The 15,083-nt window shown below is 47.3% G+C and overlaps 1 protein-coding gene across 1 annotated transcript in view; it reads right to left on the bottom strand.

Moving 5' to 3' along the window:
- Positions 1–1,397: 1,397 nt before the first annotated feature.
- acss1 (acyl-CoA synthetase short chain family member 1) overlaps positions 1,398–15,083 on the bottom strand; it is a 28,207-nt gene continuing 14,521 nt past the window's right edge. The window contains exons 3-14 of the mRNA XM_084948624.1: positions 13,922–14,121; positions 11,542–11,717; positions 11,313–11,465; positions 10,139–10,286; positions 6,935–7,072; positions 6,657–6,749; positions 5,376–5,488; positions 3,054–3,180; positions 2,848–2,975; positions 2,543–2,606; positions 2,154–2,275; positions 1,398–1,864 (exon numbers count right to left, since the gene is read on the bottom strand). Of these exons, the coding sequence (XP_084804750.1) occupies positions 1,676–1,864; positions 2,154–2,275; positions 2,543–2,606; positions 2,848–2,975; positions 3,054–3,180; positions 5,376–5,488; positions 6,657–6,749; positions 6,935–7,072; positions 10,139–10,286; positions 11,313–11,465; positions 11,542–11,717; positions 13,922–14,121 (1,651 nt within the window). The 3' untranslated portion in view covers positions 1,398–1,675. The remainder of the gene's footprint in view (positions 1,865–2,153; positions 2,276–2,542; positions 2,607–2,847; positions 2,976–3,053; positions 3,181–5,375; positions 5,489–6,656; positions 6,750–6,934; positions 7,073–10,138; positions 10,287–11,312; positions 11,466–11,541; positions 11,718–13,921; positions 14,122–15,083) is intronic.

The raw sequence follows: 15,083 nt of genomic DNA, 5'->3' as shown, positions 1-15,083 counted from the left end.
ACGTTTCGTGGGCAGATTTATATAAATTCGACAAGCTAAACGCATTCTGTGCTGTACAGCAGTGGTCCCCAACCTTTTTTGCACCACGGACCAGTTTAATGTCAGACAATATTTTCACGGACCGGCCTTTAAGGTGTTGCAGATAAATATGACAAAATAAAATGATACAAACAAAGACAAAAACGGTGGTATTTTGTAAATATAATAATAAACGCGAATTCACTGTGTAATTGTGTAACTTTATGAGCAGCGTCCTCCTGAAATGCGCCAACAACATTGAGAGTAACATCCTCCTCTCTGCTTCTTGATGCTCTCTAGTTGCTATGGTAACGTGTAAATAGTTCTTTCAAAATAAGACACACGACCACAACACGGGAAAAGACCCAGGGAAAACCGACTCAACGGACCGGTACTTGTCCGTGGCCCTGTTGGGGACCGCTGCTGTACAGGAGACACTGTACTACGTTGATTGACAATGGTCTACAGCAATCACAACGCACAACACAATGTACTGTAAAATAAATAAATAACTGAAACAGTCCGCGAAAGGTGAACCCCGTTATTGTGAGGGACCACTGTACAATAATTTCCAGTAGCACTGCTGATATATGAAATGGTGAGTTTTGAGGTTGTCTTCAAACACGTGCATTGTACTAGTAAGTTTATATTTATGAAAAAACCTTTGTGCAGTAAATGTAGCAAAGAAACAAAAACATAACACATGGACACTTTTGGCCACGAACAAGCTGAAGGGATGATGATTTTTTTTTTTTTTAATAAACCCAGAGTGTTAAAAAACACTTAGAACCAAATTTATTTTGAAGTCACGTGTTTCCGGTTAGTGTGGAGGTCGCAATATGGCGCTCCCCAGTGGCTGCAGCCAGGTGCTCTTGTCCAGCAAACGCGCGACCGGATCAGGTCGTGTTGTTGTTCCTGAAGGCAGGGGTCAGTAAAACGGGCCGGAGGCTGACTGCGCCCCCTGCTGAGCGGAGGCTGCCAGCACAGCAACAAAGAGCTGGAAATTATGCCAAAGAAATTAAATGACAGCAAGTAAAAACAACGTTAACTAACAGTCTGTTAAATACCTTTTTTTTAAAAACAACAAATTACGTTATATATTTTTACATTTCTTGTTGCATTATATTTCATTTTGAAATGCAAAGATATATATCTAAAATCTTGTAACTAATAATAATAAAACAAGAAAAGTCTTCCCCTTACCCCCAGAAAGCTGAGAATTCTTATTTTTGATCATATGTTTTGTCTGTATAGATATTTTTTATTTACAAAGTCAAATTTACAGAATCTGAAACAGATTTAAGATCTTTACTGTTTTATGGTTAAAACTAATTTGATGTTGTTCCAACCTTAAATAAATAAAAGCACCCAGACCGATGTGAACGTTTACTGTTTATTTCTGTGTATTTACATCATCATTGCTTAATTACACAGTTTGATGATTTCAGACTATAAATGTGCTGAATTTAAGATGACATGAAGAAATAAAATAAAATCATTTAAAAGTTGGATCCATTGGTAACGAGAGAAAACCGCCCTCAGTGTCTCGGCGTCTTTCTTCCTCCAATCAGCAGCGGCACTGACTGCCACACTGCTCCTGATTGGAGCAGAGCCTTCACCTGTACGTGACACCCTGCCAACCTCCCTCCTAATTCTTCTACTTCTTCTTCTTCTCCTCCTGTCTCTGCTTTCTGTACGCTTCGTGGGCCTCTATGATCTCCTTGACAACGGACGGGTCGTCCAAAGTCGACACGTCGCCGAGATCCTCAGTTGTTTCCATGGCAACCTTCCTCAGGATCCGCCTCATGATCTTACCTGAGCGGGTCTTCGGCAGCCGCGTCACCACCTGACAGACAAGAGTGGCAAACTGAGCTCTGATTGGACGACATAGCTGAACGCCAGCAAATAATGTGATCAATAATATAATCAACCGACAAATTACAAATGAAGAAGAAGAAAAACGTTTTGGTTTTGTAAAACGGACCGAAGCAGGAAACAATCAGAATATATGAATGTAAATATTCCAGATCACAGCTAAATATTTATGTAAATCTTCCTGTTTCTGTTTGTTGTTGTTTCTGGTACTTCCTGTTTCCTGCTGAGGGGTGTGGAGGCGAGTTCAGACACACACTGACCAGGAAGTGCTCGGGGACGGCGTATTTGGCGATCTTGGTGGCGGCGAGGTCTCTGAGCTGCTGCAGCACGGCGGGAGCGTCATCACTGAGGTCCTCCTTTAAAACCACGAAGGCAAAAGGCACTGGGGGCACACACACACACAAACACACACACTCTCAGTGTAAACTTCGACAAACATCTGGAATCAGACCTAAATCTTCTGACTGGACAGTTGGACTGCCCCTCAGCACTCTGACTTGTTCCTTTACGTTTCTGACTCTGCCTGCAGACTCAGTGACGGCCCAGCAGGGGGCAGCAGAGTCTCATGCGCTTGATGTCATCATCATTAATAAAACCAATCAGGCTTTTTCATCTCTCCCCTTCCTTCCCTCCTTCCTCGTGTCCTTACCTTCTCCCTTGATGTCATGTGGGATTCCTATGACAGCTGTTTCTGGAACAGCTGGATGTTCGTCCTGCAGGGAAGAGCACATGCGTGTCAGCCGCTCGAAATCACAAATATTGAAGATGCACCTGTGGTATCCATATCAATGTCCTACGTCGCCTCGTTCTCGACTGATGGCTTTCACGTGATTTTCAGAAAACTTGACCTGTGACCTTGACCTCGGGGTCAGATCCTTCAAAATCCTTCAAATGTGCTCAAAGGTTTAAAGAGAGTAATACTCGGCACGTTTCTGAGGCCTGTGTGCGTCTCACCAGAGCGTCCTCGATCTCAGCCGTGCCGAGGCGGTGACCGCTCACATTGATGACATCATCCATGCGGCCCGTTATCTGGTAGAAACCGTCCTCTGAGCGGTAGGCTCCATCGCCGCTGAAGTAAAAACCTGAAAGAAAAACACGCGGCTCTTAGACGGTGACTCTACAAAACTACAGACGGCCAGGGTTTACGCTGTAACACCGACCAGGATACGGTTTGAAATACGTGTTGACGAATCTCTGGTGGTCGCCGTAGATACTCCGAGCAATCCCCGGCCATGGCTGACTGATGCACAGCGCTCCGGTGATGTCGTTACCTGACAGTTGCTCGCCCTGGTCAACAACAACACAACAGCAGGACACACAAACTGATGACAGAGGCCAGTTTAAAAGCAGCTGATAACATGTGCTTCTTTGCAGTCTATGCAGTTTTATTTCTCACAGCCAAAGAAGAAGGAAGTCAAATCTCGGCTCACCCTCAAAACTGAAAAGATCCACACTTTAAAAAAACTAAAAACAACAAACATCACAACAAGCAGTAGGGTCAGTCTACAAGCTCTTGACATCGTTCAAAGAAGGTTAACAGACCGAAGACCACTCAAGTTATTTTTATTTGAATTATTTCCATTTATCAACCTCGTAAACCTGCAGTTTCTCTAACCTCCAGCAGAGGCAGGAGTGAGTCCCCACAGACTCCCATGGTTACAGCCTGATACAAAAACTGTTTCATGAACCTGTTTTTTACTGTATGAAGGACTAAAGTTTGCATTATTAGGGGCGTGGCCTCTCTGACTAACAGGTGGATGCTAGCTCCACCTGAACTGGACCTGTGGACCGTGTCTATGCTGCTGGAGACTTTTTAATGACATCATCTGAAAATATTATGGCTGCTATGATGTCACTGTACTAACAGACCCTCTACAAGGCTGAGCTCCAGGTTTAGGATTTTGATTGGATATCACTGATCAGCAGATATCTGAGTCTGCGTGATGCAGACGGACGACACCTGAGCGCTCCACCCTGAGAATAAATCCAGAATCCAGTGTGACATGCTCGCTGTGGGTGCAGGTACCCGATGAAGAGCCTCGAAGGCGTCGTGATGGCAGCTGTCGCTGAAGCTGCTTCCTGTGAGCTCGCCTTCACTCATTATTTTGTTTGAATAAAGATCTTGAATGTGGACTTACTGAGGCAGCGCGGGCGCTCAAAGGCTGCACGAGGCATAAACTTTGCATTAAATGAAAGCGTGTCAGAGAGACTCCCGCAGCAGGAGTACTTTTACTCATATACAGTGCTTTTGCTTCTGATGTCTGAAACACTGAATATTTGAACGAGCACAGTTATTGAACAAAACAATTTCCAGTAAACAACTCAGACACTCAGAAAATAGGGAACAGGTCCCCTCCGGTTCATTCTGCTCTCTAACGTCTCACGTCTCCACCCTGACAGCGACGCCACTGTAAGTGGTCCGGTTAAATCCCGGACAACCAGCGGCTAAACTGCGTTAACTCTGAGAGGATTGGAGTGAAAGTGACCTCGAGCTCCTCCCAGGATGAGGAGCTGAAGGAGGTCTAATCTAATTGAGTCCTCTCTGATGAAAAACCCTCAACGTCCGCAGATTACGCCTCTTTAACGAGCGGATAATTAATTTGGAGACGTGGCGATCGGAGTCCGAAAGTCTGTTAATCAAAGCAAACAGATGCTGCGGCGCCGTCTTAATAGAGAGATTAAAGAGAGGGTGTCACTGGAAGGCTCGTCCATCTGAAGGTCTGAGCGCGGTTAATGAGACGCAGGATTGATGTGAGGCTGCAAACAGCTTCATCAGCAGGTCCGTCTCTGAACAGCTGCTTCATTCAGTACGTAATGATGCTTCCTGCTCCTCTCTGACTCTGACGGGACCATTGGCTCCAACATGGACTTCCTGTTTCATCATTAAAACGTTCTCTGAGGTCAGAGGTCACCCACAGGATGCTCACAGATGATCAGACCTGCGGAGCTGCCCCCTGCTGCTCATTACAAACAATTTTATTGTCACGCTTCATCTGAATCGATTCTGTTCTTTGTATGATGCTTCGAGTTCTGAAGGTCAACCGGGGTCACAGGTCACAGGTCACAGGTTCATGGGGTTTGTTTGGGTTCTTAAAGACGCTTCCCCTCTCATGCCAGATACCTCCAGGTATGCAACCTGTAGTGTTGTCACCTCAGAGGTGGTCCCGAGACCCCCTCCCAGGTGACTGAGCCCCGACTCACACCTGGACCCATATGACCCTAACAGCTCCTCCCAGGCTGGAACGACTGAAGTCTGTGTTTTATTTATCTGCCACGTGACCCTTCAGCTCGTCACGCGTGCTCGTCTGATCACAGCCGCGCTGATCGTTTCATTATAAGTGAGAGTTTCATGATAATCGCCTGTTTGAACTGTATTAGGCTGAACGTTAGCATGACTGGGGGCGTGGCCTCTTTGCCTGCCGGATGCATGGTAGTGTTAAGTCAACACAGGTACAATATAAAGAGCAGAGACAGCAGCTCACCTTCTCTCCCATCAGGACGGGCTGGATACCAAAAAACGGCCTCATGGCCATCGCTGGAACGATGGGCGCTCCTTTGTCAGCCGGGCGTGGGGCGATGCAGACTCCGCCGGTCTCTGGGGGGGACAGAAACATCACGCCGCTGTGAGGTTATCACAGAGGACACTGCTGATGCGTTCCATGCTTTCTACCCCCCGCCACCACCAGATGGCCTCAGAGGTCGCCTCTGACTGCAGCTTTAATTTCCTTTAATTTCTTAATTTATTGGGATTTTCCTCCTTTTAAGAGTCAGAAGCAGCTGGCAGAGAGTTTAAAGTCCGATTTAAAAACACACTCTCGGACGCTCGGTGTCGTGATTGTCGAGGAATTAGGTCACACGCGCCCTGCTGTCGGTGATCCTGCATCGTCTCATCCCGGGGGGGGGGTTTCTGTGAGGCTGCAGGGGGGTCGGGGCAAAAAGTGTGCAGGATTTGATCTTAATTCATTTTCTGCAGAGCTGCAGATGTTCCGCTGCTAATCGTTCAAATTAGGGTAAAGGCTTCACTAAAGAGAGAATCAGACGGACTTAGAGTCGGATCAGCGCCACAAACAAAGAGACCAGAAAACTTCCAGGAATTAAACCCGACCGCCGACTCCACAGCAAACACCCAGGCACGCTGTTTTTAATTGAATTTGGTAACGTTTCCGTGAAATCAACGGTTGTGGAGCCGTCAGTGAAACAGTCAGCGAATTTCGTCCTCGTAAACCGAGCTGAAGGAATCGGGTTCAGACGCTCTACGAATGACTTTCTGAGTTCTTGGAAATGAAACTGAATAATGAAGCTAGCACATGTTTTCTAAACGTGTGAGCAACGATGCGATCAAGAATATTTCCAGTGTTTGTTGTCATAACTTCAGGACCCGCAGACGCTGCTCACACCTTCAAATCGTCGATTCAAACTGTAAATAAACAACGTGCCGTTTCCCTCCAAACCCTTGTGCAGCGAACGCCTCGGCTGTGACCGGGAACGCCCACTCGGCACACCTGTGTGTGCGACCTGGCCAGTTAGTCAGACTTTGGCCCTGCCTCTGGGCCGTCGAGCAGCAGAGACACACCTGAGCCCCATCGTTCTGCTGCTTCTCACAGCTGAGCTTAGGTAAGACTGAAGGCTTTATTTTTGCTACTGATCATTTTTATGAACCAACCAAAGGCCTGGAAACCCCGGCGCTATCGTTCATCGACGATTAGAAATCATGCAAAAGTCAGGTGAGCACTCGCTGATAACAGTGTGTGGCTGAGTCTCACCTGTCTGCCACCAGGTGTCCACTAAAGGGCACCGCCCCTCTCCCACAACACTGTGAAACCAGTGCCAGGCCTCGTGGTTAATGGGCTCTCCCACTGTAAACGCACACACACACACACACACACACACACACACACACACACACACACGTTAGTACTTCTAAGTTTAATAATGAAACTCAGGTTATAAAACTAACTTTGTTGACATGTAGTGCGTAGATATTTCTCCCCACAACACTCAGATCTGATATTTTGGCTGAAATCTGATAAAACCGTCCAACCTGATCCGAGCGTCCTCAGAGACGAGCGGTCGTACTTCTTCACCCAGCTCTCGCCGTACTTCAGAAGCAGTCGCAAAGCTGTCGGAGCGCCGTAAAACTGGCTGATCCTCAGACGCTCGACGGTTTCCCAGTACCTGCCTGAAGGAACCACAGAAACGAAGATGTGGAAATATGAAATACAGAATACACGACATGCTTTCAGCTCAGTCACATGACGTTTCAGTCACATGACGTTTCAGTCACATGACGTTTCAGTCACATGACTGAGCTGAAAACATGCCGAGTATTAAAACTTTGTTTGAAACAGAGACACCAAACACCTGCAGTCAAAACCCAGGGGTAAAAAATCCACTGTAGTCTAACATCCATCATTCCATTAACATCCATCATTCTGCCCGCCATCCATCCATCCATCCACCCATCATCCATCCATCCATCCACCCATCATCCATCCATCCATCCACCCATCATCCATCCATCCATCCAACCATCATCCATCCATCCATCCACCCATCATCCATCCATCCAACCATCCATCCATCCATCCATCCAACCATCCATCCATCCATCACTCCATTAACATCCATCATTTTGCCCGCCATCCATCCATCCACCCATCATCCATCCATCCATCCACCCATCATCCATCCATCCATCCAACCATCCATCCATCCATCACTCCATTAACATCCATCATTTTGCCCGCCATCCATCCATCCACCCATCATCCATCCATCCATCCACCCATCATCCATCCATCCATCCAACCATCCATCCATCCATCACTCCATTAACATCCATCATTTTGCCCGCCATCCATCCATCCACCCATCCATCCATCCATCCATCCATCCACCCATCATCCATCCATCCATCCAACCATCCATCCATCCATCCATCCATCCATCCATCCACCCATCATCCATCCATCCATCCACCCATCCACCCATCCACCCATCATCCATCCACCCATCATCCATCCATCCATCCATCCATCCATCCATCCAACCATCATCCATCCATCCATCCACCCATCATCCATCCATCCATCCACCCATCATCCATCCATCCATCCAACCATCATCCATCCATCCATCCACCCATCATCCATCCATCCAACCATCCATCCATCCATCCATCCAACCATCCATCCATCCATCACTCCATTAACATCCATCATTTTGCCCGCCATCCATCCATCCACCCATCATCCATCCATCCATCCACCCATCATCCATCCATCCATCCAACCATCCATCCATCCATCACTCCATTAACATCCATCTTTTTGCCCGCCATCCATCCATCCACCCATCCATCCATCCATCCATCCACCCATCATCCATCCAACCATCCATCCATCCATCCATCCATCCACCCATCATCCATCCATCCATCCACCCATCATCCATCCACCCATCATCCATCCATCCATCCACCCATCCACCCATCATCCATCCACCCATCATCCATCCATCCATCCATCCATCCAACCATCATCCATCCATCCATCCACCCATCATCCATCCATCCATCCATCCATCCACCCATCATCCATCCATCCATCCACCCATCATCCATCCATCCATCCAACCATCCATCACTCCATTAACATCCATCATTTTGCCCGCCATCCATCCATCCACCCATCATCCATCCATCCATCCACCCATCATCCATCCATCCATCCAACCATCCATCCATCCATCACTCCATTAACATCCATCATTTTGCCCGCCATCCATCCATCCACCCATCATCCATCCATCCATCCACCCATCATCCATCCATCCATCCAACCATCCATCCGTTCATCTGCCCGCCATCCATCCATCCACCCATCCATCCATCACTCCATTAACATCCATCATCCATCCATCCATCCATCCACCCATCATCCATCCACCCATCATCCATCCACCCATCTGCCCGCCATCCATCCATCCATCCATCCATCTGCCCACCATCCATCCATCCATCAACCCATCATCCATCCACCCATCATCCATCCACCCATCTGCCCGCCATCCATCCATCCACCCACCATCCATCCACCCATCCATCCATCTGCCTGCCATCCATCCATTTATCCATCTATCTGCCCGCCATCCATCCACCCATCATCCATCCATCCATCCATCTGCCCGCCATTCCATCCATCCATCCATCCATCCATCAACCCATCATCCATCCATCCACCCATCATCCATCCATCCATCTGCCCGCCATCCATCCATCCATACACCCATCCATCCACCCATCATCCATCCATCCATCTGCCCGCCATCCATCCATCCACCCATCATCCATCCACCCATCCATCCATCCATCTGCCCACCATCCATCCATCCATCCATCATCCATCCACCCATCCATCCATGTGCCCGCCATCCATCCATCCATCCATCCATTTACCCATCATCCATCCATCCATCCATCTGCCCGCCATCCATCCATCCATCCGCCCATCATCCATCTGCACGCCATCCATCCACCCATCATCCATCCATCCCATCCATCCATATTCCAAATGTCCTTCTCCCCAGAAGCTCCTCCTCAGAGATCCTGATGTGTTCCCAGGCCAGATGAGATGCCTGAACCCCTGATGTGTGAACCACCTCAGCCGACAACCAAAGAGACCAGTACAGAGGAGCAGTTGTTCTACTCCAAGGCTCTCCCCGTTCATCATCTGACCAGGACGCCTCCTCGCTGATTTCCAATGAGCATCCCCAACAGGAATTAAAACTGCAGAAATACCCTGAAAGATTATGTATCTCACCTGGATATTGGAGCACCTCAGGGTCTTTACCTTACAACATGAAGCCCCTTCAGGTGACTATTGTGATTTTATGCTATATAAATTAAATAAAATGTATTTAAAATAATTAAGAGGAATATAAACCACAGCTGGGGATTAAATGTCTGGAGTACTTACTAACACTTACACTTACTTCTGCACCTATCAAATAAGACCACAACATGACTATAAAATCACATTCACCTTGTGGCGCCTCTTTGAGGTCACAGATGTTTGAGAAAACAGAGGAAGTACGGTAATAAAACAATGGAGGTGCGATAAGCTGCCTGTGCAGGTAATAAAACACCTTTAATGAGTCACTAAAGCCTAGAACACCTGGTTGTACTTCCTTGAGGTCACCTGTGAGGAGAGGGCGGAGCTTCATGAGCTTCACGTGTTACTCTTACCTGGATTTGGATAAACAGGTGTGCTCTCAAACAGGACGGTGGTGGCGCCGTTGCACAGCGGGCCATACACCACGTAGCTGTGTCCCGTAATCCAGCCGACGTCTGCCATGCAGCCGAACACGTCACCGTCCCGGTAATCAAACACGTACTGTAACAATAAGATTGGGGAAACCTGCAGTCAGCTGAGACTGAAGAAGTCACCTGGATGAGTGACGAAACGTTTCTCCCACAAAACGCTACGTCCAGATGAACAGAATCAACTTTTGGAGAATAAAGAAAAAAGGATAATAGACACATTTGTTCTGTCATTTATGAATAAATTTGGCACTTTTGGTGCTCCACATATAAACTGAGTGTGACACATTAAATGAAAAGTCACAGTGTTTGTAGCTGAGCGGCTGAAGCAGCTGATCTGAAGCGTTTCAACCACAAACACCCCCCCTGCCCCATACACACACACATTAGTGCTCGTCGCTCCTTTTTCACATAAATCAGCTTTTGTTCTGTTTCACATCCAAACAACCAGCGAGCCAAAAACTCTGAGCCGCTAAGCAGCTTTAGAAATTAGCACTGATAAATATTTGGCAGACATGGAGGTGTGTGTGTGTGTGGGTCGGGGGGGGGTTATGTTTATATTCAATCATGAACAACAACATCAGGTCATCATGTGAGACATGCAGAGGAAGCGGATGTCTCAATAAAGGCTAATTTAAAGCTTTTCAGAGGCAGGCTCGCTCTTCATCATCACCCTCTTCTTCCTCCTCGCCGGTGCGGTCATTGTTGTGCAGCCTGTTATGTAATTGCTCTGCTTTGTCTTCAAGGACACAAACAGCCCATTCAAAAACATGAAACTTTATGAAACGTCCTGCCAGAGGAGGGTGAGGGAGGAGGTGATGGAGGGAGGAGAACCCCCCCTGCCTCCCCCACTGAGAACAACGTCTCAGTTATTCTCAACTCTGCAAACATCGTTAGAACAGGTTTCAGGTCGCTGACATAGAAATCATGCCTGCAGCCAATCAAAAGTTGGCACCTGACGCCAGAGAGGAGAACCTGCACTGACCTCTGCACCTGAACTCTGCCCTAAAGATTTTTGCCCTGGAAATATGAAATATCGTTCTCCTGCTGACGTTCCTCAGAACCTCCATACAGAACATTTTAGGAAGAGGACGAGTACCTGGAGTGTCAGGGATGCGTACAGCAGGTATCCCGCCTGTGTGTGGACGACGCCCTTCGGTTTGCCCGTGCTGCCCGACGTGTAGAGCAGGAAGAGGAGGTCCTCGCTGTCGAGAGCCTCGGGGGCACAGACGGCCGGCTGAGAGGACATCGCCTGCAACACGACACGGAGCTCAAACGCTGATCAACAATTCAATATTCAGATTGTATCGATAGAGTATCGATCTCACCTCCTCCAGCTGGACGTCCCTCTCTCCCATCACCACCGGCGTCTCAGTCCTCTGACAGACGAAGACGTGCTGGACGGAGGGACAGGTCTTTACCGCGGCGTCCACGGTGGCTTTGAGCTGGATGACCCGGCCTCCTCTCACACCTTCATTAAAGGTGATCACAGCTTTACAGCCAGCTGGAGAGCAGCAGAGGGACAGTTTGTCATGATTTAATGATGAAGTGGAGTTCCTCAGGGCTCAACCCCAGGTCCTCTTTCATTTCACTTTATTGCTTCTTTTAAAAGTTTCCCGGCGGTCACACTCAGGAGAATCAGTAAAGTCAGAGATCACTCCCAGGTGTTTGACATGTGACGTCACCTGATCTGTTACCTGAGGAGCACACACTGAGCACTTCTTCTTCTCTTGTATGACTTTAGAAACTCACTCTTCACTCGTCAAACGTTGTTACTCATTAACAGACGTTCCTCTGAGGGGTATTACAGTTAATCTGCTTTATGAATGGACTGTGAGTGTGTGTGTCACAGACACTGTTTGTGTGTCTGACGTTGTGAGCTGCCTCAATTTGTTTTTGTTTTTGTGGAATTTCATCTCATTTCAAAGTTTTACAGTTGAATCCGAGTCCTGAGCTGCTTCACAGATGTTGGCTTTAGAGAAAGTTTGATCCTGTCAGCTTTAAAATGTTCATTATTGTCACGATTACTAATATCATAATTCTCTGAATGTGTACATTTAAATGTGTTTTTGTGTCCGCCAGTGAAAATCTGTCAACAAGAAGTCAAACTGTGGCTGAAAACGATCTAGAGTCAACCTTTGAACTGCATAAAAATATAAGAGTCTGGTGATAAAACGTTGCTGCGTCTGTGCCAGAGGTCAGAGGTCAGTGTCAGGGTTGGCTCTGACTAAAGCGAGTGTGTGTCTCCTGCTGGTTTTGCTTCATGTGAAGAAACTGTTGAAGTCCAGACAAACTTCCGCTATCAGCTCACAATCTGCAGATAATCCCAGATTTAATGCAAAGGAGCATCAAATATGCAATAACAGAAAGTTGCACTGCCCTGTTTGTGCTTATTCAGCCATCAGCCACAGAGGACGCTGCAAGCAGGCAGGGATTGGCTGAAAAAATATGTTTTGGTAAATTTACCGGCAGCATGAGTCTGACGAGGATTTGCTTCTTAAATCTGCACCAAGAAAAAAACTGAGAAATAACTGCAGAAACTCAGAGAAACCCTAAAAAGATTCAGAGGACAGAAGAATCGCTGGTTTCCTCATTTCCTGCTGCTGCTGTCGGTTCAAACGACCGTTGGGTTTTATTGCTACTCCTGAAACGCCACGCTTCACTGATTTGTTTCCAAAACACATCCCTGGACGGCGAGGCTGACCTCCACGTCCCTGAACCCTCCGCCTGCTGTCAGACCAGACGCACCACAAGCTAAAAATGACTCTGTGTGATTCTGCGGGAATCGAACAGTCAGAGCTTTAAATGTTCAGTCTTTGTGAGAGATTAGATCGCACAGAGAGCGTGGGGGACTGACATGCAGGAAATGGTCTGGCAGCATACAGGTCACCTGTTCAGCCAGGTGAGGTTCAGCAGCAGCCCACAGGGTAAATGTTTAACATGAGTCAATGTGTGAAATACAGCAGCGGATCCAGGATGCCCTCGGGAGCTTTGAATTAGGGTCTCACACGGTTTATTACCCGTGATCATCCCATGGTCACCGGTGAGCGGTGCAGGTGTCGACAACAATATAGACGCTAGGAGACCGACACTCGTACCACTCGCTCTGATGGAAGGATCGATCCTTCATGAAGTCATCATGAAGTCATCATGTGACCTCTGCCCACAGCAGAGGTCACATGATGACTTCATGCACTGCAGGCGTGCTTACACCGACGTTTCTAATAATGAGGTGTTTGAGATTTTCCTCGAGTGGCTGAGGAATGGTCGCGATCCGGCCTTTCAAGCTGTGCTCCACATGCGTGCAGGTTAGTGACATCTATCAGGTTTCCTCTGGTCTGTGGAACAGGTAAGGACTGCTGAATCTGTAAGTTTGCTCAGAGGAATTGTGCAGTGCGTTCTTGGTTCATGTTGTGGATCAAATCATTACTCCCTCAGTGTGTCAGCGTTCCTAACATGAATGAATGAAGCACCTTTACATGTCTGTTTGTTGGTGATCTGCACCTGCTGAAACAACTTTAACATCCATTTTCACCTCACCTCCTCAAAGCTCATCTTTCCTTAGAGACCCAAAAAATTCATCATAATGAAAATATCAATAACAACAATGACTTCTGTTTGTTTCGTCTCTTTGGCAGGAATGAATTTTCTGAGGGGCTGACATCAGAGGGCTGATGATGATGATGATGATGAAAGAGGTGTACTCACCATCCTGGATCCTTCCTGCTAGAGCATCAGAGCTGAATCCGGCAAACACCACGGTGTGCACCGCGCCGATACGGGCACACGCCAACATGGCTGCCACCGCCAGCGGAGACACGGGCATATAAATGGCCACTCGGTCACCTTTGTTGATCCCGTGACTCTTCAGGGCGTTGGCAAGGCGGCAAGTTGTCTCCAGCAGCTCCCTGCAGGTCAGACAGAGTGAGGATGATGAAGGTGGCTGATTATTTCCAGCTTTGTGTATTTATTCTCAAAGGGAAGAGCGGCTTTGCATGACTCGTAGTTTGAAATAATCCTCCTTTGTCTGAGTTCATCATCCGTCTAAAACCAGCTGCTTTAGCTCCTCCCCTTACAGAAAACAGGACTAATCAGACAGCAGGACATGGGAGGAAACAATTAACAGATGGTGAGAACCATCACCTGATGAGAGCTGAACCTGTGTCATGTTCAATGGCGCCACTCCGTGCATACCTGTGCTTGGTGTGGCTGTGTCAATGTCACCTCCAAAACACTAGTTGGCAGTGGAGTTCCTGTCTTCAGAAAGGATATCAGAAGGAGAGGCTGGAAACGGAGATAACTAACTTGGAGGCACCTAACCAAAGGCCAATCAGTCACCACAGGCTATTACATTTACAGACAGGTGTAGGTTAGGGTGGTGCAGGTTCAGGTGTGGCTACGACATAACGCAGGAGTATGACTCCCACCGTGACCCTTCTGAAAGCTGAACCTGTAAATTCGAGTGCAGCACCCTAAAAATATCCGGTCTTTAAGTGATGACGTATGAACCCTGGGTCCAAACTGCTCTGTTTATTAAGGCTGTTGTGTTTTTAACATGTTTTCATGTTTTGTATCTTGTTCTGTTTAATCTGAACAAGCCACTAAAAACAGTCAGTGATCACTGTCGGCCTCTGTTTTTATCACCACTGTTAATTTTAAAGCTCAGTTTTAAACCCTTATGATGTAACTGCAGCCCAGCCCATGCAGCAGTATATTAATGACTAACCTCATATTGTGGATGAATCAGTTGTTCTCCTGACTGAAGTTTGGTCCGTTTACAGCATCCTTCTATGCGATTGCATTTGTCTCTAACCATCGGGAACCCTCACGTTAACTTTTATAGAGTGGAAAGAAGTTAGCGTTCATCCTC

Source organism: Perissodus microlepis, chromosome 13 (assembly GCF_051167445.1).
Source record: "Perissodus microlepis isolate ML-2025 ecotype Zambia chromosome 13, ASM5116744v1, whole genome shotgun sequence".
Classification (NCBI taxonomy): Eukaryota; Metazoa; Chordata; class Actinopteri; order Cichliformes; family Cichlidae; genus Perissodus; species Perissodus microlepis.
The sequence above is the reverse complement of the archived record's forward strand: the minus strand, read 5'-3'. Positions and strand labels throughout refer to the sequence as shown.